This window comes from Haematobia irritans, chromosome 4 (genome assembly GCF_050003625.1).
Source record: "Haematobia irritans isolate KBUSLIRL chromosome 4, ASM5000362v1, whole genome shotgun sequence".
NCBI classification, from domain to species: domain Eukaryota; kingdom Metazoa; phylum Arthropoda; class Insecta; order Diptera; family Muscidae; genus Haematobia; species Haematobia irritans.
Genome location: NC_134400.1, coordinates 150,847,477 through 150,872,783, shown reverse-complemented (window position 1 = coordinate 150,872,783; position 25,307 = coordinate 150,847,477). Strand labels below are relative to the sequence as shown.

The 25,307-nt window shown below is 35.5% G+C and overlaps 1 protein-coding gene across 3 annotated transcripts in view; it reads left to right on the top strand.

Annotated features, from left to right (window-relative positions):
• The window catches only part of Pura (Puratrophin-1-like), a 379,113-nt gene that overhangs the window by 180,557 nt on the left and 173,249 nt on the right, over nucleotides 1-25,307 (top strand). For all 3 annotated transcript variants that reach the window (XM_075303290.1, XM_075303289.1, XM_075303288.1), the window contains 3 exons: nucleotides 3,181-3,304; nucleotides 13,484-14,320; nucleotides 20,716-20,799. In XM_075303290.1, the coding sequence (XP_075159405.1) occupies nucleotides 3,181-3,304; nucleotides 13,484-14,320; nucleotides 20,716-20,799 (1,045 nt within the window). The remainder of the gene's footprint in view (nucleotides 1-3,180; nucleotides 3,305-13,483; nucleotides 14,321-20,715; nucleotides 20,800-25,307) is intronic.

Here is a 25,307-nt window from a genome sequence, read left to right as displayed (position 1 = left end):
ACTTACGGCCGTATATACTTGTTAATCTTTATCTATGAATATTTACCTACTAGAAAAATTAATTTAAATCTCACATTATAGAAACTGATCCACTCAGAATCATTTCCACAGTCTATTAATACCTTCGTCTATTTTTTGTATGTCCTTCCGTCTATTTATTTTTCACACAGTAGAGGTTTTAATATTATTTCGTCCTTTACGAAATTCCATGCTCCCATATAAACCGACGCCCAAAATTTGACTTCTAGAACCTCATGGAGGAACGACCACTTTGGCTCTCTAACTACGAAAATTGATTGTGAATGACAGTGAAAGAAACTTAGTGCCAGATCACCCAAGAATTTCAGCGTGATCTGTAATATACCCTCCACGCTGTGGAAAAGAAGATTATAATTAATGAAATTAAAACAATTTCAAAAATTACCAAAAGTGTTATAGACCCACCCATTTAGTGGATCATTGAACATTTATTTAAAATCGATTGAAAGCTCTCAATTATGTTTTAACCCCTTATGCACCATTATTTTCTTGTACTGTCAGTGCATAAGATCATCAATGAAATCAACCATAAAAATGACACTTTTTAATGTCAATAACAGGCAATTTCAAGCCGCAAACAATTATCCAACAACGTTAATGAAAATCCTCATCCGTTCAAGTGCTGGAAAATTTCAAAGAACCCTCCTTCCAAAAAAAAAACAAAAAACGTACTCTACACCTCCAAACATTATGACCAACGAAGCGTATGGGAAAAATAGGCTTGGTCGTTTTCATCTTTTGTTCTTTCCTCCCATCAAAACTGCTGATGATCCATTCATCATGCGCCAATTATATGGATATCAATATCGATGAGGTTCTTTGTCTAACCGACAAATGTGACATCGATAGTCATTTTCTGCTTCAAATAAATTTTCCACAAAAAAAAGAGTTGAAATCGTAATTCTAGGTGGCCATGGTTTTGTTTTTTTGCGTATTCCACATAGAGCCACGATGTGTTTTTTATTTGGTGACATTAATTTTGGATTCGTTATCTTTGTACAATGTAATCATTGGATAGCATATGACCCATTCGCCAGTGAAGGCTTCATTTTTATTTCATATCATCGATTATTGATTTCCATGCAGAATAATGATCGTAAATAATGGAATGCGTGAGTGTGTCTAAAATGCGAGTCATCTTCTCTTTCCTTGACCGAGTGCAGGTGTTGAAATACAGTGTCTAACAATTGAGCAAACTAGAAATGGCTTTGAGTTCAAATTTTAACAAAAAGCCATTAAAGGAAAATCTAAAGTGGGACGGGCAAACTATATTATTTTGTAGATTTATATTTTCGTTATCATCTATGTTTTTTTGGAGCCAATTATAAAGGTTTACGTTCCCACACGGATGAAAAAGACTGTTTTTCATATGTTTGGCTATAAACATTATATGTTTGGAACACAAATTTTTAAACACAATATTTTTGAGTGCAAGCATATAATGTTCATAAACTAGCATAACATGTTTGGGACATATATGTTAATATGTTAGAACATATTATGTTTGGGACATAAAATGTTTGTAAATATAATATGCTTGGATGCAAACATATATTAATTTAGAAATAGCCTATAAACATATATGTGTTTAGTAGCTTGGAGCGCTATTTAACAGGGAGCGATATTGAATTAAGTTGGTGGTTGTTGCTTGTTATTACAAAATTAACATTTTATTTTTCCTTGGGCAATTGATCAGCTACTTCTTTGATCCTTACAAACTGTGTGGTCCGCTGTTCGAATCCCCGTCCGGCAAAAGGTAAAATTAAAATAAAAAAAATCATAAAATTGAATAATTTCTTCTACAATGTTTGTATTACAGAAAAAGGTGCTAAGAACTAAAAAATCTCGTGGAAGTGAGAAAGATGTCGGGGAATATACAATTGGGCAGAAACAAAATTTTGAGCATTCAGGTCGAAAACCTATGTTGTTAGCACCTATATTACCTGTTTATTTTCATAATTCATTATGATTGTAAATATATAAATAAATAAATAAAATTTTGAGCATAATATTGTTTGGGAGAATTTTTTTTAAGCATATAATATTTTTGGGTGCAAAATGCTTCCAAACATATTATATGTTCACATAATAACATATTGTTTTTTGGAAGACAACATTATTGAATTTGGATGCAAAAATACAAAATGTTTGGAACTTAGACTACCCAAACATATATTGTTTAGACCAATATGCTTTCAAACATATTATATATTGGAAGAGATCAAACATATAAATGTTTGGACAATACCCAAAAATGTATATGCTTGAAGCGAAATAGGTTTGGGAGTATATGTTACAGAAGCGATTTTTTGTGAGCGTGCATATGTATACATATGTTATTATCTGAACCGATTTTGACAAAATGTTTTGCACTTCTAGAAAATTTTTAGATGTAAAATTGAAATCGGCTTATGGAAAATATTTAAATCTAAAGTCATTTTATGCTCTTTAGCAACTATGAATTCATGATTTATCGAGTATTGTGGCCATATTTGCCTACATCGGAAAAACATATATGTGGGGACTGTATCTAAATCTGAATCGATTTGGATCAAATTCGGCACGCTTAAATGTTAGGATTCCATCTGATCACTCTTAATGCATTGCTAAAATTCTTGGACCAAAACTGTGCCCTAGACTTCTATTACAAAAATGTGTTCACAGACAGAAGGACATCGATAAATCGACTCAGGGTTTATATGGGGGCTATAGCTACTACTTGGAAGTTGGGGAATTTTATTATTGCGTATTTTCATTGTATTAAATTTTATTGTTCATAACACACTGTACATTCTTTACCCGATGACGAGATATAAAGTGCAACTTTTCTTCCAATACCAACTGGTGATTGAAGGCGAAATGAATTCAAATGTCGAATGCTATCGAAAAACATTTGTCGCAGTTGTGTGGTCATAAGGAGGCAACCCCATAACATCATGATTTCACATAAATTCTCACTTGCTTGTAGAAAAAGTGCAAAGTGCTAGGCAATACAATGTCTTTGTCTTGCTAATTGTAAAAAAAAATGATTGCATTTGCAGTTGATGCATTTCAACTATGTTTGAAAAAAAAAATAATGTTTTCATTTTGGTATTTAATGGATTTTTATGTCATTCATATTTTTATTTTATTCATTTGTAGGCTTTGATTTGGTGTCAAGGATGGCCTCTAGTAACACCCAATGGCGAAGTTATACTTCATTTGGGGGGTCTTGATGATGACCAATTGAAACCGGCTGAAATTTATTTGTGTGTGCAACCTACAGGTAAGTACACATAACGACCCTCATTGCAAACTTTGGCCAAGAAAATCAAGACCATAAACCCACAATGGTGGTCATACAAATGGTTATTAAGAGAACAAGAAAACTTATGATTGGTTCAATAAAAAGCGGATATTAAGATGGGTAACATTGAAGCGTAATAAAATTTGTAAACTCTCCGTGACGATAGAAAAATCTTCGCTTCATTCCGTTGGTAATTCATAGAAATATTGGTCTCAGGCCCTATAAACTTTACATAGTCCTCGCCGTGGTAAAATTCTGAATCGATCTAATCATATCCGTCCCTCTGTGCACCCTCAAAAAAAAATCGCCTCTGTAACATATACCCCAAACACATTTTGCTTCAAGCATATATATTTTCAGGATTGGTCCAAACAAAATATTGTTTGTATTGTTCAAACATATTATGTTTCATCTTAGGTAACATATACCCCAAACACATTTTGCTTCAAGCATATATATATTTTCAGGATTGGTCCAAACAAAATATTGTTTGTATTGTTCAAACATATTATGTTTCATCTTAGGGCATACACTGGTATTAAAAAATTTTAATGAAATTTTCTTTATGTGGATATTTTTAAAGCTCCAATTGGTTACTTCCATTAATTTACTTGCAGCATACTCTCTAGATCTCTCTTTCTAAACACATATATGTTTATTATAGGCTATTTCTAAATTAATATATGTTTGCATCTAAGCATATTATATTTACAAACATTTTATGTCCCAAACATAATATGTTCTACATATTAACATATATGTCCCAAACATGTTATGCTAGTTTATGAACATTATATGCTTGCACTTAAAAATATTGTGTTAAAAAATTTTAGTTCCAAACATATAATTTTTACACCCAAACATATGAAAAACTGTCTTTTTCGTCCGTGTGGAAATCACTGAATAAGAGGTTCTTATTTTCATAAGAGGTTCTTGTGAATTTAGGTCACCGGGTGTTTGAAATAGTCAATGCACAAAAGAAAAAGTGTCTGTCAAGACGTTTTTGTAATCAACGTCTAGGTTGCAGTTTTAGTCCAATCAACTTAAATTTGGTACAAACATGTTCCTTGGGTCAGAATAGAATTCCATGTTTGTTTGTTTTGAGGAATCGGTTTATATTTAGATATAGCTCCCACATATATATTTCGCCCGATATGCACTTATATGGCCCCAGGAACCAGAGTTTTACCCTAATTTGCTTGAAATTTTGCACAAGGAGGACGATTGATAGTGTCGTAAAGTTAGACAAATTTGGTTTGAAATCGGTTCAGATGTAGATGTAGCTCCCCCATATATGTATATTTCGCCCGATTTACACTCGTACGATCACAGAGGCCACTGAAAACAAGCATGCCCGGATCCAAAGATTTTGTCTTTACCCTAATGATTTTGGCATTGATTCCGAGCCAAAGATGCGACTTCTTGATAATAAAGGCATTTTTAGCGACCTCTCTATCTGGTTTTAAATCTAGGATCAATAAAATTAAAATTAGGATACATTTAACATGTCATTTATCAAATTTGTTTTATAGAGCATTTTTTGTAATCAAAAATAATTCACAAATTTAAGCGACTTTTTTAACATTGTGCGACCTTTTTTTTATACCCTCCACCATAGAATAGGGGTATATTAACTTTGTCATTCCGTTCACTGAAAAAAAAGCATACTCGGTTCCAAAGATTTTGTCTTTACTTTAAAAAATTTGGTATTGATTCCGAGCCAAAGAAGCGGAGAATACAAGTAAGGATACTTTTAAGACACAATTCTCTTTTAAATTTAGGTTTTGTGTACTTGCTTCAAGGAAGCAAATTTTAATTTTTCGCTTTCTCAGCTTTTTTTCTTCATATGCTATAAAAGTCCTTTAAAAACGAGTTAACGGCAACTTTATTTTATTATTAGGACTCGACTTCCAGTAGAAATTATGCTATGTTTGAAGTAAAAAACTTCTTTAAAATAAAGTTTTGAAAAACATGTCCTATATTTGAACGATTTTTTGCTTTGTAGTCTAGATGCAAAAAGACAACAAATTTAAAGACAATTTCATTAAATTTAAAGAATTTTTCTGAATTATTAAAGTCAAGTTGACCTTAGCCTATAAATTTTTTCTTTCATGTTAAGATACCCATTTTTAAGTCAAATCACTTAATTATAAGGACAATACGACTTCATTGAAAAGTTTATCGACTTTTGGACAAGGAAAATAACTTTATTTTAGAGAAATGCGTCTTCTACGCTAAGCAAAATTTGTATTCGTATTTTAAAGACATGAGATCTTTGACCTCACGACAATATTTTTGTCAGTGTTTGTAACACATCGAAATATTGCTCTAAGACCCCATAAAGTATATATATTCTGGGTCGTGGTGAAATCCTGAGTCGATCTGAGCATGTCCGTCCGTCCGTCTGTTGAAATCACGCTAACTTCCGAACGAAACAAGCTATCGACTTGAAACTTGGTACAAGTAGTTGTTATCGATGTAGGTCGGATGGTATTGCAAATGGGCCATATGGGTCCACTTTTCCATATAGCCCCATATAAACGGACCCAAATTTAGCTTGCGGATCCTCTAAGAGAAGCAAATTTCATCCAATCCTGCTGAAATTTGGTACATGGTGTTAGTATATGGTCTCTAACAACCATGCAAAAATTGGTCCACATCGGCCCATAATAATATATAGCCCCCATATAAACCGATCCCCCGATTTGGCTTGCGGAGCCTCTAAGAGAGACAAATTTCATCCGATCCTGCTGAAATTTGGTACATTGTGTTAGTATATGGTCTCTAACAACCATGCAAAAATGGGGGCTATATACACGGATGAAAAAGACTGTTTTTCATATGTTTGGCTATAAACATTATATGTTTGGAACACAAATTTTTAAACACAATATTTTTGAGTGCAAGCATATAATGTTCATAAACTAGCATAACATGTTTGGGACATATATGTTAATATGTTAGAACATATTATGTTTGGGACATAAAATGTTTGTAAATATAATATGCTTGGATGCAAACATATATTAATTTAGAAATAGCCTATAAACATATATGTGTTTAGTAGCTTGGAGCGCTATTTAACAGTGAGCGATATTGAATTAAGTTGGTGGTTGTTGCTTGTTATTACAAAATTAACATTTTATTTTACCTTGGGCAATTGATCAGCTACTTCTTTTATCCTTACAAACTGTGTGGTCCGCTGTTCGAATCCCCGTCCGGCAAAAGGTAAAATTAAAATAAAAAAATCATACAATTGAATAATTTCTTCTACAATGTTTGTATTACAGAAAAACGTGCTAAGAACTAAAAAATCTCGTGGAAGTGAGAAAGATGTGGGGGAATATACAATTGGGCAGAAACAAAATTTTGAGCATTCAGGTCGAAAACCTATGTTGTTAGCACCTATATTACCTGTTTATTTTCATAATTCATTATGATTGTAAATATATAAATAAATAAATAAAATTTTGAGCACAACATTGTTTGGGAGAATTTTTTTTTAAGCATATAATATTTTTGGGTGCAAAATGCTTCCAAACATATTATATGTTCACATAATAACATATTGTTTTTTGGAAGACAACATTATTGAATTTGGATGCAAAAATACAAAATGTTTGGAACTTAGACTACCCAAACATATATTGTTTAAACCAATATGCTTTCAAACATATTATATATTGGAAGAGATCAAACATATAAATGTTTGGGCAATACCCAAAAATATATATGCTTGAAGCAAAATATGTTTAGGAGTATATGTTACAGAAGCGATTTTTTGTGAGCGTGTATAATTAACGACCGATGTGGACCAAGGTCGTTAATTATATATAGCCCCCATATAAACCGATCCCCAGATTTGAGCTCCGGAGCACCTTGGAAGAGTAAAATTCATCCGATTCGGTTGAAATTTGGTACGTGATGTTAGTATATGCACTGAAAAAATATTGTCGTGAGGTCAAAGATTTCATGTCTTTAAAATACGAATGTGAATTTTGCTTAGCATAGAAGACGCATTTCTCTAATATAAAGATTTTTTCGATAAACTTTTCAATGAAGTCATATTGTCCTTATAAATAAGTGATTTCAATTAAAAATGGGTATCATAACATGAAAGAAAAAATGTTTGGACTAAGGTCAACTTGACTTTAATAATTCAGAAAAATTCTTTAAATTTAATGAAATTGTCTTTAAATTTGTTGTCTTTTTGCTTCTTGACTACAAAGCAAAAAATCGTTCAAATATAGGACATGTTTTTCAACACTTTATTTTAAAGACGTTTTTTACTTGAAACATAGCATAATTTCTACTCAAAGTCGAGTCTTAATTTGGAAAATAAAGTTGTCGTTAACTCGTTTTTAAAGGACTTTGATAGTACATGAAGAAAAAAAGCTGAAAAAGTGAAAAATAAAAATTTGCTTCCTAGAAGCAAGTACACAAAATCCAAATTTAAAAGAGAATTGTATCTTAAAAGTATCCTTACTTGTATTATCCGCTTCTTTGGCTCGGAATCAATACCAAAATTTTTAAAGTAAAGACAAAATCTTTGGAACCGGGCATGTTTTTTTTTCAGTGTGGTATCCAACAACCATGAAGGAATTGGTTCATTCATATGATTATATATATAATTATATAAACTGATCTCCGGTGCCTTTTGGAAAAGCAAAATTCATCCGATCTGGTTAAAATTTGGTACGTGGTGATGGTATATGATATTTAACAACTATGCCAAAAGTGGTCCATATCGGTCCATAATCATATATAGCCCCCATATAAACCGATCCCGAGGTTTGGTTTTGGAGCCTCTTGGAGGAGCAAATTTCATCCGAGTCAGTTGATATTTGGTACATTGTGCTAGTATATGGCCGCTAAAAACCATGCCTAACTAGGTCCATATCGGTCTATAGTTATATATAGCCCTCAGATAAATCGATCCCCAAGCACACAAAAATTGGTCCATATGAAGTTCATAATTGTATATAGCCCCCATATAAGCGACCCCCATATTTCAATTCTGGCTCTCTACGTACCGTGCAAAAGTCCATGTCGATTCGTACTTATTTGTGGACTTACCTATACATAACTTTTTTGTCTAATATATACCACGTATGGACTAACTCACAATTTAGAAAACGATGTTAAGAAGTTTTAAGATAACACAACCCAAGTAAGTCGATTGTGGATGGCAGTCTTTCGTAGAAGTTTCTACGCAATCAATGGTGGAGGGTACATAACATGTACATAGGTTAGGTTAGGTTAGGTTATGTGGCAGCCCGATGTATCAGGCTCACTTAGACTATTCAGTCCATTGTGATACCACAGTGGTGAACTTCTCTCTTATCACTGAGTGCTGCCCGATTCCATGTTAAGCTCAATGACAAGGGACCTCCTTTTTATAGCCGAGTCCGAACGGCGTTCCACATTGCAGTGAAACCACTTAGAGAAGTTTTGAAACCCTCAGAAATGTCACCAGCATTACTGAGGTGGGATAATCCACCGCTGAAAAATTTTTTGGTGTTCGGTCGTAGCAGGAATCGAACCCACGACCTTGTGTATGCAAGGCGGGCATGCTAACCACTGCACCACGGTGGCTCCCAACATGTACATAAAAAATTTTATTTACATACAAAAATGTATGTTCTTAGAACTACTTAGAAGGAGAAAAGACTTATTTTTGAGCTCAAACAAAATAGTATTCAAATGGAGGCCACATTTATTTATCATTAAGATTTCATATGCTAACACGTAAAACTAATATGCGTAAAAGAAAATGTGCTTGAAAGATGTACATTTTTACATAGAAATATATTGTTGTTTATAGATTAACTAATGACACGAATTATTGCATTTGGATGATAAACAAATATATTTGGGACTAAGAGATCATAAATATATTTTATAATTACGGACAACCATATAGTTCATAGGAAAACAACATTATTGAATTTTGATGAAGGAAAAAAAAACAAAATGTTTGGAACTTGGACTACTCAAACATATTATATTGTTGAGGCCAATATGATTTGAAACGTATTATATATTAGAAGAGACCACAAATATAAATATTTAGGCAATACCCAAAAATTTACTTGCTTGAAGCAAAATGTGGTTGAGAGTATATGTTACAGAAGCGATATTTTTGTAGGTTTAGAGAAAGCTGAAAAATACTATTCTGTGTCAAATTTGAACACAATCGGTTAGTAAGTAAGCGCAATATGACCCCATTTGTTGAAATCGGACGATGCATATATCTGGGGGCTACATCTAAATTTGATCCGATTTATTCCAAATTTAATAGGGTTCGTCCTTCGTCGCCAAAAAATCACCCTGTAGTAAATTTCATAAAAATCGGTTAATCATTGCGACCGGAACCTTGAACACATGAACAAATGGACCGACACCAAGTGTTAGATCGACTCATTTTATGGGGTCTAAATCAATATTTCTGGTAGGTACTTTTTTTGTACATCAAAGTTATTTTACCATAACCATTATGTGGTTTAGGGTAAAAAAAAATTAGAACAAGATTACGTTTCTTTGGGATGTAGGGTTCCAAATATGCATTTCTATCTGATTTGAGCTTTCTTCTACAATTTACTATTCCATATTACCTACTCTATTATTTGCGTAATTAAACTTAATTTCAACTTTTGATTATTTTGGGTTGCAATTTCCTTTTGACGTAATGATTTTTGACAGTTTTAGAAGTTTCAATAGGTGTTCTCTAAATGTGTGGGGTGGAAAGATATGGGAATTATAATTAATCAAGTGATTCCTTTACCATGGATTTCATATTCGAAATTCTCCCATAGATAATAGATTACAAACATAACAGGTTGGCTGATAAGTCCCCGGTCTGATACATAGATGGCGTCGCTAGTATTAAGTGCATATTATTATACCCTGCATATGTTTGTAACACCCACAAGGAGACGACATGGTGTCTTTGGCAATAATGCTCAGGGTGGGTCCCTGAGTCGATATAACCATGTCCGTCTGTCCGTCCGTCCGTCTGTCTATAAACACATTTTTGTGATCAAAGTCTAGGTCGCAATTTAAGTCCAATCGCTTTCAAATTTGGCACATGTTCCTAATTGGGGTCAGAATAGAATCCTATTGGTTTTGGAAGAAATCGGTTCAGATTTGGATATAGATCCCATATATATCTTTCGCCCGATATGCACTAATATGGACCCAGCAGCCAGAGTTTTATACCGATTTGCTTGAAATTTTGCACAAAGAGTACAATTGGTAGTATAGTCATGTGTGCCAAATTTGATTGAAATCGGTTCAGATTTAGATATAGCTCCCATATATATCTTTCGCCCGATATGGACTAATATGGTCCTAGAAGCCAGAGTTTTGGCCCGATTTGTTTGAAATTTTGCACAGGGAGTAGAATTAGCATTGTTGGTATGCGTGCCAAATTTGGTTGAAATCGAAATAGATATAGCTCCCATATATATATGCTTTTCTGATTTCGACAAAAATGGCCAAAATACAAACATTTTCCTTGTAAAATCGCCACTGGTTAGTCGAAAAGTTGTAAAAATGACTCTAATTTTCCTAAACTTCTAATACATATATATCGAGCGATAAATCATAAATAAACTTTTGCGAAGTTTCCTTAAAATTGCTTCAGATTTAAATGTTTCCCATATTTATACCCTGCACCACACTGTGGAACAGGGTATAATAAGTTTGTGCATTTGTATGCAACGCCAAGAAATAGTGGTCATAGACCCATCTTTTAGTAAATCGATCGGCTTAGAATTAAATTCTGAGTCGATTTAGCGATTTCCGTCTGTCTGTCCGTCTGCCTGTATATGTAATTTTGTGTCCGTCCGTCTGTCTGTATATGTAAATCTGAACCGATTTCAATCAAATTTGGTACAAATGACTATATTACTAATTGTACTCCTAGTGCAAAATTTCAACCAAATTGGGCCAAAACTCTGGCTTCTGGCGAAAAATATATATGGAAGCTATATGTAAATCTAAATCGATTTCAACCAAATTTGGCACGCATAGCAACAATGCTAAATCTACACCCTGTGCAAAATTTCAACCAAATTGGGCCAAAACTCTGGCTTTTATGACCATATTAGTCCATATCGGGCGAAAGATATATATGGGAGCTATATCTAAATCTCAACCGATTTCTTCCAAAATCAATAGGGTTCTATTCGGACCCAAATTAGGAACATGTGCCAAATTTGAAGGTGATTGGACTTAAATTGCGACCTAGACTTTGATCACAAAAATGTGTTCATAGACAGACGGACGGACGGACGGACGGACGGACGGACGGACGGACGGACGGACGGACAGACGGACAGACGGACAGACGGACATGGTTATATCGACTCAGGGACCCACCCTGAGCATTATTGCCAAAGACACCATGTGTCTATCTCGTCTCCTTCTGGGTGTTACAAAAATATGCACTTACTTATAATACCCTGTTCCACAGTGTGGCGCAGGGTATAAAAAGTGTTGTTCCACCAAGACAACGCACCGTGCCACAAATCATTGAGAACGATGGCAAAAATTCATGAATTGGGCTTCGAATTGCTTCCCCACCCACCGTATTCTCCAGATCTGGCCCCAGCGACTTTTTCTTGTTCACAGACCTCAAAAGGATGCTCGCAGGGAAAAAATTTGGCTGCAAGGAAGAGGTGATCGCCGAAACTGAGGCCTATTTTGAGGCAAATAAACGTATTTTCGCAAAATTTCGGGAAGCTAAATATTTTGGGGCTTTCGAAAGATACGCAAAATATCAGCCAAATCGGTTCAGATTTAGATATAGCTCCCATATATATCTTTTGTCCGATTTGCACTTATATGGCTTTAAAACCCAGAGTTTTGCCCTGCGTTGCTTCAAGTTTTGCATAAGAAGTACGTTTAATAGTATCGTTAAGTGTGCCAAATTTGGTTGAAATCGGTTCAGATTTAGATATAGCTCCCATATATATCTTTCGCCCGATTTACACCCATATGATCACGGAGGCCAAAATTATTCTCCCATTTAGGTTTTTTGCTGAGATAGCAGGATTATTATTCTAACTATGCATGTCAAATTTGGTCAAAATCGGTTCATATTTAGATATAGATCCCATATATATGTACGCCAGAGTAGGGGAAATATGGTAGAATGTTTCATATTTTAGACCCATTTTCAATGGGAGTTTCCTCCAATTGACTCGATAGTTTCCACAGAGAAGTGTATTATCTTAATCTAATATGGCCAAAATACCCACATTTTACACAAAATTCTGTGATGATTTCCCCATATCGTAGTCATTTTCTGTAATGCCAAACTTTTCACAGAATTGTCGAATTTTAAATAAAGCTCCGACTTGTGGAAATATCACCGGAATCGGCCAAATAATATATCACAACCCACAATTGACCACATATCTTGGCGAGATTTGACCAATATCCTTGTAAAATCGCCACTGCTGAGTAGCAAAAATTTTAAATATTGCTCAAATTGTCCTATATTTAGAATACATATGTATGTTATATGTATATGTTTCATCCCAGGGTGTTAGCCGATTTAATTTTTAATTGTAGCGATTTTGTAGAAGTACTAAAAATTATCTCCAAATCGTTTCAGATATAAATATTTGTATATAGGAATATAAATTTTGATAATAACTGCCAACAAATTTGAAGGAGTTGATATGGTAACACAAATTTTGGTCTACATAATGGTGAAGGGTATAATATAGTCGGCCCCGCCCGACTTTAGACTTTACTTACTTGTTTAGTTTTATTTAACTGACGTACGCAACAAATTATTAGAGTAAAGGAAACTTTCTCCAAACATAATAATTCAATGAACTAAAATAAAGTTAAATTGACTTTAGTGAAATAGAGGGTTCACTTTTTTTGAGTGTATATTTGCAGCTAGATAACTCCAAAAATTGTCTTTATTGTATAGAAGCCACATATCATTGACCCGCATTTTATTCCAAAATCCTTAATCAATAATCTTTGTAACCAAATACACTTTTTTGAGTGTATTAATAATTTATATGTATTTATAAATTCTCTTAGTGTGAACACCATTTCGGCAAATTGTATTTTATTTTTCTTAAAATTCTTGTAGATTAAAACAATTTATATATTCTTCATTGTTTCTCTTTTCAGACGAAACTAACAGCGAACCTCACTTGTATGCCACTTGGCGTACACCAATATCAAATAAAGTTGGCGAAACTAATACGACATTGGTTATTCCTGCGAATGCGAACTCCAACACATCGAAATCATCGTCAACGCCAATCGCATCTCCATCATCCGGATCAACTTTGAAAAGTTGCCAACTAAATATAGACGATAACGCATTGTACCTGAGTCCCATATCACTCGAAATGTTAAATGACGATTTGCCTCAACTTTTGCAAAATCTTCTCATTGGCGTTGAGGAAAGTTTGGAGCGTTTGTCGCTCAATCAATTGCCACCACAAACGGCTTCAACGTACAGTAATGATGGCGACTGTGATGCGGCAAAAACAAGCCTATTATCGTCCACATGTAAAGATGCGGATCAAGTTAATGACAATGATAAGCCATCGTTGGACACCATGATCAAGACCACAATGGCTGTGCCAAATTCTCCCAAATGCATTCTAAGACGCAGTGAATTGATTACCAAAAATAATAAATTGCACAACAACAAATACATGTTGAGGAGATTCACTTATCGCCAGGATAGCATGAATTCCACATCGTCGGGTAATAGTAGTGCCAGTGGCCTGAGTAATGCCTCCAGCAATTCCAGTGATTCTCGTTATCCAAAGATTCATTTGAATCACATCAATAAAAACAACAACCAGCAGAACGGACGTATCCCACAGCCTGAAACCAAATCGAATGATCCCAATACATCACCTGCCCTACCCAGATTCTGTTTGGGCACCTCATTTCCCCATATTGACAGTGATGAAGAGAATGCCGAAGATCGACGTAATTCATTAACGGAAGGTAAGATGTTCTTTTCCTTCTAATTTAAATAACGCCATGGTGGAGATCATTTCCAACCATCATTCAAAGCTTATATAGACCATTTCATGAACACTCAGCGATTGTATTTTATCTGGGTAGAAAGAGACTTTTACAAACATAGTCTGACAAAAACAAATAAGGAAAGTCTAAAGTCTAGCGGGACCGCTTATATTACCCTTCACCATTTCATAGACCAATACCATCTCAAATCCTTCAAATTGCTTTGAATTTCTATGTATAGGTTTATATTTTCATATGCATATATTTAAATCTGAACCTATTTGGACAATATTTGTTACACTTCTGCAAATCTTTAGACTAAAAAATTAAATCAGCTAATTCCTTGAGGCGAAACACAAAGATAGTGAAAATCATGTATGGAAAGCCTATAGCCTCAAATTCTACAATTTTTTTTGGCAACTATATAAAGGTTTAGTTCACTTTAGGTTTAGGTTTAGGCTCACTTAGACTATTCAGTCCATTGTGATACGATATTATCTAAAATTACCTCTTACATATGGGCACTTCTAGTTTTGACCGTTGAACGTACTCGATTATTTTCTTCTATTGAACCAACCAGATTGTACCAAAAACATTAGCAGACTGCTTAATGCGCTTTACAGACTATCAGTTATTCCGGACAGAATGTCTGTGTTTGTAAAGAATCTTACAGTGTGTCGGATCGATACGACTTGACGGCGATAACTAAATAATCGGTAAATGTGTTATCGATCCCATAAACATGCAGCAGTATCGATTATGCCTTCGGACTTAACTTATAATGTGCAAAATATATGGGATATGTTCGACACGAGCACTGTCGTCCGGAATAACTTATAGTCTGTAAAGCCCATAAAGCGCATAAGTTAACATTTTCCAGGTCTGCAAGTAATCCAAAGCTGTATGGTCCCAAAATTCGCGTACGCCTTGCACAAAATGCAGGACATTCACACAAGAAGTGACTCCTTCTCATCCGCATCATGGCAGCTCCAGCATAAGTCAGTCGGTATCAGGCTAACATGAAATATAATAAGCAACGATGAGCCCGTCGTAAAACTAGGAAAAACACGACTAATGTACGCCTTAGAATTGTTGTTGTATCCTGGAAACCAGTCTCTGTAAATTGTCACATGTTGTAGTTGACTGTAGAAACAATAAGCATTGTTCGACTGTTCACCACTTAGGTGAATTCTAACAAATTAGCTTTCTAAAAATAAATTTCGTGTTGTTGCATTACTATGTAACAAAACGAAATAAAAATAGGATTAAGGGACTTGTAAGTTATATGAAAAGATGATGTACAGTGGGAGAAAAGATGATTCAATTTGTAAGGGGAAATTTCCCAAATGTTTTCTCCATAAGGAGTTAGCATAAAGGGCCCAAAATTGAGTTATCTCTCCCAGCCAGATCTATACTAAAGGCTGTGGAAAGGTTCATTCGCCCGAACCGAAACATGTACAGTCCAGGCGTGTATAGATTTGTATCTGGCGTTTTCTTTTCAATGGCTCTATTTACCATGTTCCTTAATCTATATCTGTCCATAAAGCTCGAAAAATAATTGTATAATAAGTCATTATACTTCGCTCATTATACTTCGCTCCAATAGTGTTTGCAAACTCGCCTATCAGGCATCGACCCATTATAGCAGATATCAGGAGTGATATCTGACGTCTTGAAAACACTAGCATATCTAGTGTGCGGTTTATGTTTAGATGTGGCCATATTTACTTAGTGCCGTTGCAACCCTTGAAATTCTTCCATCGGACATTTATCATCATAACAAGCTTCTCACGCTGTAAGAACTTGCAAGTAGTTCCCTTGGAATATGCAAGGTAGTTCCTAGCCTTGCTAACTCATCCGCTTCGCAGTTTCCTGTTCCTGTGGCCAGGCACCCAAATTAGATGAATATTGTACTGCTCAGCCATCTCGTTGAGAGATCATTGGCAGTTTTCGAGTTAAGGAACAGAGAGTCTAAGGATTTTATTACAGGTTATATATTAATGCCAAAAATTGTTGGAAAATTAATTCTCAGCCAATTTCTAAGTTATAGTTTTGCTAATATTTCAGCCTGAAACACACTACAGCGATTAGGTAATCGTTTCGCTATTCAAAGTTCCAGGTCTTTAGAATATACTCCAAAACCCACTTGATTTCATTCAATTTGGAGCCATCGGTGTAGAAATCTATATAACGTTTATTCCCAGGGGTCTGTGTGCGAAAAGCGGTTTCGCCAGAGAGTAATCCACTACGTTTGCATCACAATGGACTGAATAGTGTAAGTGAGCCTGATACATCGGGCTGCCACCTAACCTAATCCACTACGTTTGGCACATCTGGCATTATTTTGAGGACCGAAGTGTGACCGTGCGTTTTTTCCGACCTCACGGCTCACGCAACCGTACAGCCGTGGTTGCTGCTGACTGTTTGGCTAATATGTCCAAAGATAATAGATGCAGCATAACATTAAGGAATTCTGCTCCTGTCTTACTGAATGAGCCTGAGATACACAAGCAGATCATTCGCTGAACTTTATCTAAACTGGTCGGCTGCTGAAGTGCCGGCCACCAGATCACAACACCATATAACATTTTAGGTCTGTCCACTACAGTGTACAGCCAATGCACAATTTTCGGTTTAGCCCCGAATTTTTTCCTATTGCTTTTTTGCAAAGGGCTTTTCTCGCCCTTTCTTCAATATTAAGCGTAAAGTTCATTTTCCAGTACAAAAAACAAACCCAAGGTATTACAAAAGGGAATTTCAATACCACCAAAGGAGTTGGACTTAACTATGGGAATTTTGCGTTCTTTGCAGTACATGGCCAGTTCTGTTTTTGCAGGATTTACCCATAGACCATTGTCTTTCGCCCATTTCTCAGTCATCCGGAAGTCTCTATGTATAATATTTCTAATTGTGGAATTTTCCCCTGGCTGCTATAGCCACATCATCCACATATGTCCCGACTTGTATCATTTCTTTTTCTAGGGAAACCAAAAGTTTATATCAACATTCCAAAGAAGAGGTGATAGAACTCCTCCTTGGGGAGTGCCTCTGTTCACATACCTTTAAATGTTTGTTTGCCGTAGTGTGGCTGAAATAAGTCTCTTCGTTAGAAATTCGTCTATCAGCCTGAGTGTTCCTTAATCAACTTTCATAGTTGTCAATCCATTTAATATCGATGGACGTTGTTGAATGTCCTATCCTGTTCTGGAGAGTATAAAAAAAAACAAACCGTAATAGTACACACAATACACAGAACACTCATATAGCAATCTTCAACCATTTTCTTGAAAACAATTCCAATAAATCAATGGTAGAGGGCCTATCTCAAATTTATTATTATTATTTTAGTTTTCAAAACACACCATCAGCTTATCAACATTTACAGTCAACTCGAAATAAATCAACAAATATCTCACTCATATACAGTTTCTTCTTCATTAACGCCACAGGGGATAACCCCATTTGCGTTTCTTACGACACTGGAAACCAAAACGGAATTTACCAAAACGCGTTACTGGTATATTCACCCGGCTACAGGCATCATATTTCCGTATACTCGAAACACTGGCCACACAATTGCTATTGCAAAAATTATGGGCATAGTTCAAGAAGAAAATATGTTTAACCATCATGGAGCGTTTATTGACAAAGACTTCTTGATGTAGAATATCCGGATGACGTTCCACAAATGTCTCATAGGCCAATTTGAGGCCATCCAAATCGGCGATTACTTCATCCACTTCGTAGACTCGCGAGAAATCGGTCTTCAAACGTCGTGAGGTACTATCGAATTTATTGTAATCGAATATCTCATCAGCCATGTCATAGTTATAGGACCCATCCGAACCAATTTCCACATTGTGTAAATCAAAAGCCTTGACAATTTCTCGAGCCAAATGGAAACCCAACGAACTATAGATGTACATGTCATGCATATGGGATCCATAGTAGGGATATTGGATTAATGAGAGGGGTAAGAAGATTATATTGAGTCTAGGATATAATTGTGGTAGATGAGTGTAAGCAGCTTGCCTTAAAGCCTCTAGATTCTCCTCCATGGGCCTTGGAGATATATCCAAATATTCCAAGGCTCTACTATTCTCTATAGGAACCTTAAGGGCATCAATCATCTTTTGGAATTTGAAATGAGAGAGTTTTAAAACATTTCCATGATATTGCAAAGGATCAAGCTCAAGAGATTCATAATACAATTCCAAGGATTCGCTTGTAATCTCATTAGGGGTAACTAGATCCAATGCCATTAGTTTCTCCTTTAAGCTCTCTACAATCTCTACACTAAATTGATAGGTATTCTTTTCCAGTGTTTTGTTGAATCTCATCTTCAGACTCTCGAAAATATCCTTAATCATGGGTATTTCCTTTTCTACCTCTCCATGTCTTTGATCATAGAACCAATGTAGGGCCATGGGAAATTGTATCCTAGTGCTTGCCATACAATCGTTAGACTGCCTAAAAGTATCCTGGTGAGCCAGGAACATATAGAAATGTAAATGGATATAATCACACACCAACGAATTGTCGTATTCACTTATTAACATGAACATACTCTTCATATAGTCCACACTTTGGATGTATAGCTGCATATTTGGATCCACATCGGTTTCGTTTAGGAGAACACACAAATACTTCTCCAACCAAGGCATTTGTAAATCCTTCAATGTAACCAATTCCGATTCATCTTCATAGTAGTTTTCAGCATCTTCTTGTATGGGAAATAGCTCTGAGGTACCTTCGAATAGCTCTTGATTTACTTCACTGAGATTTTCGAAAATTTCCTTAAATGATGATATCCGATATTTAATCAATATGGACCAGAGATTTTCCATAATCTTCAGTGAAGGTCTTTTCAATTCAATTATCATGCCATATGGTTCATCTATGCGATGGACGAAATCTTGACGAAAGAACAATTCATTGAATCCATAACGTCTGGTCAAGGCCAACAATTCAAACCAATCATAACTCCAATTGAAATCCCCCGTTCCTGGTCCCCATAGAGTAAGGGGCCATGTGAAATTCTCATGGACATTTAACCATTTTAGATATTCGATACCATCATGGGGTGTATGGGAAATATTCTTGCATGCTAGATAATAATGGTAAATGTTGGCTATGAACTTTGGTCCCTTACTCAAGTCTTCAGCTTCGAATATATTCTGCATTTCTCCATTGATGGTCAATTCAATCTTCTCCAAACTCTCCACATGGGATGTATTTGCTGTTTCACTCCATTTGCCACAGGCATATCGGAAAAAATTATCACATGCCGAGATATCCACATCAATGCTATTTTCAATCTTTTGATAACGCAATTGGCTGGAGTTGGTTTCACCTAAACTCCAGACATTCGGGAGACTTGCTAACCACACAAATACAATATAAACCCCACTAAGGTTCTTCAGTGACATAGCTTCCAGTAAATATTCTTATTTCATTGGCCTTCAATGCACGTATTTCCGATAATGTTCTTAATTTTAGCTCGTCTCTTTTTGTACTGAACATAGATTTATTAGCTTGACTTTGAAAATGCCCATAAATCTTATCATTCCAAAAATTTGTTATGATTTCGATTAGACAAAACAAAAATGCCAGCCAAAAATTAAGCATACGGCGAAACATTATGTGGATAACCCCATGAACCTGGATCAACTCATCATTCATAAAACATTGAGAGCTAAATAGACCTAAGCCGCAAATAAAAAGAATTCAACACTTTGTAATTAAATCTGCCATAGACTACAAAACTTTTGAAAATAATTTAATTAATGCGAACATACAATCCATATGGACTAACTGATGAGACTCTCCGCGATCAAGTCTTCTGGTCCAAGCCGAGATAGTGAAATTGTAGATTTTATTGATCGAAAGCGAGAGAGGATCGCGGCGATCTTTATTCGCTTTCGTCCTATATTTAACATCGTCCTGTGTACTGGAAACCAGCCATTCATCTTAGATCAGACCACCTCCTTATAAACCTCTTGATCAACCGACCTTTCTATTTCATAACCTTTGAACGCCGAACATTTACCAATCAAATGAAAATCAACTGGAAGAGCTTCTAATGCTATAGCGATAGCCGATTCGGTGAGTGACAATTTATCGGGCCCAGCCTTTTTTAAAGGATTCAAAACCGTTTGATGATGAATGTTTAAAAGCTTAAATTGTAGCGTTTCAAACACCATATGATATGACACAATGTAATTAATAACACCGGAGATAACTAGATGATTCCAACGACATCTATTATTATATAGTAATAATCTAAAAAAAAGCTAATTATTTAATTAAAATATTTTTACGTCAAACACATTTTTCTTAAATATATCTTCCCATCTTTTTATTTTTCATTACAGATCAATTGGAAAATGAAATTGTAGCACCAAATTTAATCACAGACCTACCCGAAAAACTTTTGTTATCCGGCATCTATTTACCAGGTAAGTCGAACTGCTCTCAGCAAAACAGATTTCTTGGTCCAAAGATTTTGATCTTCCCATACAAATTTGTATATTGGCTCCGAGCCAATAATAAAAACAAGTATATACGGCCGTAAGTTCGGCCAGGCCGAAGTTTATGTACCCTCCACCATGGATTGCGTAGAAACTTCTACTGAAGACTCCACAATCGAATTACTTGGGTTGCGGTAACACTTGCCGATGGCAAGGTATCTTAAATCTTCCTAACACCGTAATATATACCACATAGTTCATACGTGGTATATATTAAACTAAACAAGTAAGGAAAGTCTAAAGTCGGGCGGGGCCGACTATATTATACCCTGCACCACTTTGTAGATCTAAATTTTCGAAACCATATCACATCCGTCAAATGTGTTGGGGGCTATATATAAAGGTTTGTCCCAAATACATACATTTAAATATCACTCGATTTGGACAGAATTTGATAGACTTCTACAAAATCTATAGACTCAAAATGTAAGTTGGTTAATGCACTAGGGTGGAACACAATATTAGTAAAAAAATATGTGAAACATTTAAATCTGGAGCAATTTTAAGGAAACTTCGCAAAAGTTTATTTATGATTTATCGCTCGATATGTATGTATTAGAAGTTTAGGAAAATTAGAGTCAGTTTTTTTCGACTAAGCAGTGGCGATTTTACAAGGAAAATGTTGGTATTTTGACCTTTTTTGTCGAAATCAGAAAAACATATATATGGGAGCTATATCTAAATCTGAACCGATTTCAACCAAATTTGGCACGCATAGCAACAATGCTAATTCTACTCCCTGTGCAAACTTTCAACTAAATCGGAGCAAAAAATTGGCCTCTGTGGTCATATGAGTGTAAATCGGGCGAAAGCTATATATGGGAGATATATCCAAATCTGAACCGATTTCAACCACATTTGGCACGCATAGTTACAATGCTAATTCTACTCCCTGTGCAAAATTTCAATTAAATCGGAGAAAAAAATTGGCCTCTGTGGTCATATGAGTGTAAATCGGGCGAAAGCTATATATGGGAGATATATCCAAATCTGAACCGATTTCACCCAAATTTGGCACGCGTAGTTACAATGCTAATTCTACTCCCTGTGCAAAATTTCAACTAAATCGGAGTTAAAAATTGGCCTCTGTGGTCATATGAGTGTAAATCGGGCGAAAGCTATATATGGGAGATATATCCAAATCTGAACCGATTTCAACCAAACTTGGCACGCATAGTTACAATGCTAATTCTACTCCCTGTACAAACTTTCAACTAAATCGGAGTGCAAAATTGGCCTCTGTAGGCAAATGAGTGTAAATCGGACGAAAGCTATATATGGGAGCTATATCTAAATCTGAACCGATTTGGCTGACATTTTGCAAGTTTTTCGAGACCCATACAATATTCGGATGTACGGAATTTGAGGAAGATCGGTTGATATACACGCCAATTATGACCAGATCGGTAAAAAATATATATGGCAGCTATATCTAAATCTGAACCGATTTTTTCCAAAATCAATAGGGATCGTCTTTGAGCCGAAACAGGACCCTATACCAAATTTTAGGACAATCGGACTAAAACTGCGAGCTGTACTTTGCACACAAAAATACATCAACAGACAGACAGACAGACGGACAGACAGACAGACAGACGGACATCGCTAAATCGACTCAGAATTTAATTCTAAGCCGATCCGTATACTAAAAGGTTGGTGTATGATTACTCCTTCTTGGCGTTACATACAAATGCACAAACTTATTATACCCTGTACCACAGTAGTGGTGAAGGGTATAAAAAGGCCGATTAAATACGTATATAATTAAGTTTAAAGTTTCTATAGAAATAAAATTTTGACAACATTTTCTATAGAAGTAAAATTTGGAAAAAAAAATGTCTATAGAAATAACATTTGGATAAAATTTTCTATAGAAATAAAATTCTGACAAAATTTTCTATAGAAATAAAATTTTGACAAAATTTTCTATAGAAATAAAATTTTGACAAAATGTTCTATAGAAATAAAATTTTGACAAAATGTTCTACAGAAATAAAATTTTGACAAAATTTTCTATAGAAATAAAATTTTGACAAAATTTTCTATAGAAATAAAATTTTGACAAAATTTTCTATAGAAATAACATATTGACAATGTTTTCTATAAAAATAAAATTTTGGTAGATTATTTTTGGCTCGAGTGGCAACCATGATTATGAACCGATAAGGACCAATTTTTGTGTGATTAGGGATCGCCTATATATAACTATAGACCGAAAATCTGGGGATCGATTTATATGGACCAATTCTTGCATGGTTGTTAGAGACCATATACTAAAACCACGTACCCAATTTCAACCGGATCGGATGAATTTTGTTCCTCTAAGAGGCTCCGGAGATCAAATCTGGGGATCGGCTTATATGGGGGCAATATATAATTATGGACCGATATGGACCAATTTTGGCATGGTTGTTAGAGACAATATACTAACACCACGGACCAAATTTCAATCGAATCGTACGACTTTTGCTCCTCTAACAGGCTCCGGAGGTAAAATCTGGGGATCGGTTTATATGGGGGCTATATATAATTATGGGCCGATGTGGACCAATTTTTGCATGGTCATTAGAGAACATATACCAACACCATGTACCAAATTTCATCCGGATCGGATGAAATTTGCTTCTCTTAGAGGCTCCGCAAGCCACATCGGGGGATCGGTTTATATGGGGCTATATATAATTATGAACCGATGTGGACCAATTTTTGCATGGTTGTTAGAGACCATATACTAACACCATGTACCAAATTTCAGCCGGATCGGATGAAATTTGGTTCTATTAGAGGCTCCGCAAGCCAAATCGGGAAATCGGTCTATATGGGGGTTATACCAAAATATGGACCGATACTCACCATTTTCGGCACACCTCTTTATGGTCCTAAAATACCTCTAGATTTTCTATTTCAGCAAATTGGATAAAAACTACGGATTCTATAAGCCCAAGACCCCAAATCGGCAGGTCGGTTTATATGGGGACCATACCAAAACATGGACCAATGCTCACCATTTTTGGCACACCTCTTTACGGTTCTAAATTACCTCTCTATTTCCAATTTCAGGTAAATTGGATAAAATCTGCGGTTTCTATAAGCCCAAGAAGTAAAATCGGGAGATCGGTCTATATGGGGGCTATACCAAAATATGGACCGATACTCACAGTTTTTGGCGCACGTATTTTTCGTCGGTCTATAAGGGGGCTATACCAAAACATGGACCGATACTCACCATTTTTGGCACACCTCGTTATGGTCATAAAATACCTCTAGATTTCAAATTTCAGGCAAATGGGATAAAAACTACGATTTCTATAAGCCCAAAACCCCAAATAAGGAGGTCGTTTTATATGGGGACTATATCAAAACCTGGACCGATATAGCCCATCTTCGAACTTGACCTGTCTGCAGACAAAAGACGAGTTTGTGCAAAATTTCAGCACGATTGCTTCATTATTGAAGACTGTAGCGTGATTACAACAGACAGACAAATAGCCAGACAGACAGACTGACATCGTTATATCGTCTTAGAATTTCTCCCTGATCAAGAATATATATACTTTATATAGTCGGAAATCGATATTTCGATGTGTTACAAACGGAATGACAAACTTATTATACCCCCATCACCATTCTATAGTGGTGGATATAATAAGACATTCTTTGAAAGCTATCTACCTTTAAATCCAAAAATTAAAATTGGCCAAGCTATTCGCCAGTGTCAATCAGTGTGATGCTTGAGAGTCCAACATATAACAAATAACAAAGTCTATGTGAAACTAAACAAGCCATATTAAATACCTATATAAGCCAACCGACCTCCCAAAAAGCTCCGCAACCCAAATCTGGGGATTGGTTTATATAGAGACTATACCTAAAAGTCCGATATGTCCGATATGACTCATTCACAACACAATCTGACCCACATCAAACACAACTACTTGTGCCAAGTTTCACGTCGATACATTGTTTTGTTCGGAAGTTGGCGTGATTTCAAAAGACTGAGTGACATACGGACGGACACTGCTAGATCGACTTAGAATTTCACCACGACCCAGAGTACACATACAGTGACTCACAAAAGTGTTCGTGTTTTTGCTTTCTTGAAATCAAATGTATTTTTTTGTAACCCGTTTAACATTTTTATTAAATAGTTTTATTGAAATGTTTCCATGGGCATACGCAAAAGCACGTTTCTTGAGAGATTTTGCCCCATTCTTCCTGTAACACTTTTTTAAGGTTTTCTCAGTTTCTAGTTTTCAATGGGGTGGAATCTGGGCTATGCGGTGGCGTTTTGAGGTATTTAGTGTTGTGAAGGAGCCACATTTGCACATCCCAGGCCGTGTGTTTGGGTCGTTGTCTTGTTGGAACAAGAAGTCTTTCTCTGGGAATCCCATTTTAGCAGTGCTGGAGTGAAGATTTTCTTTTAAAATGTTTAAATT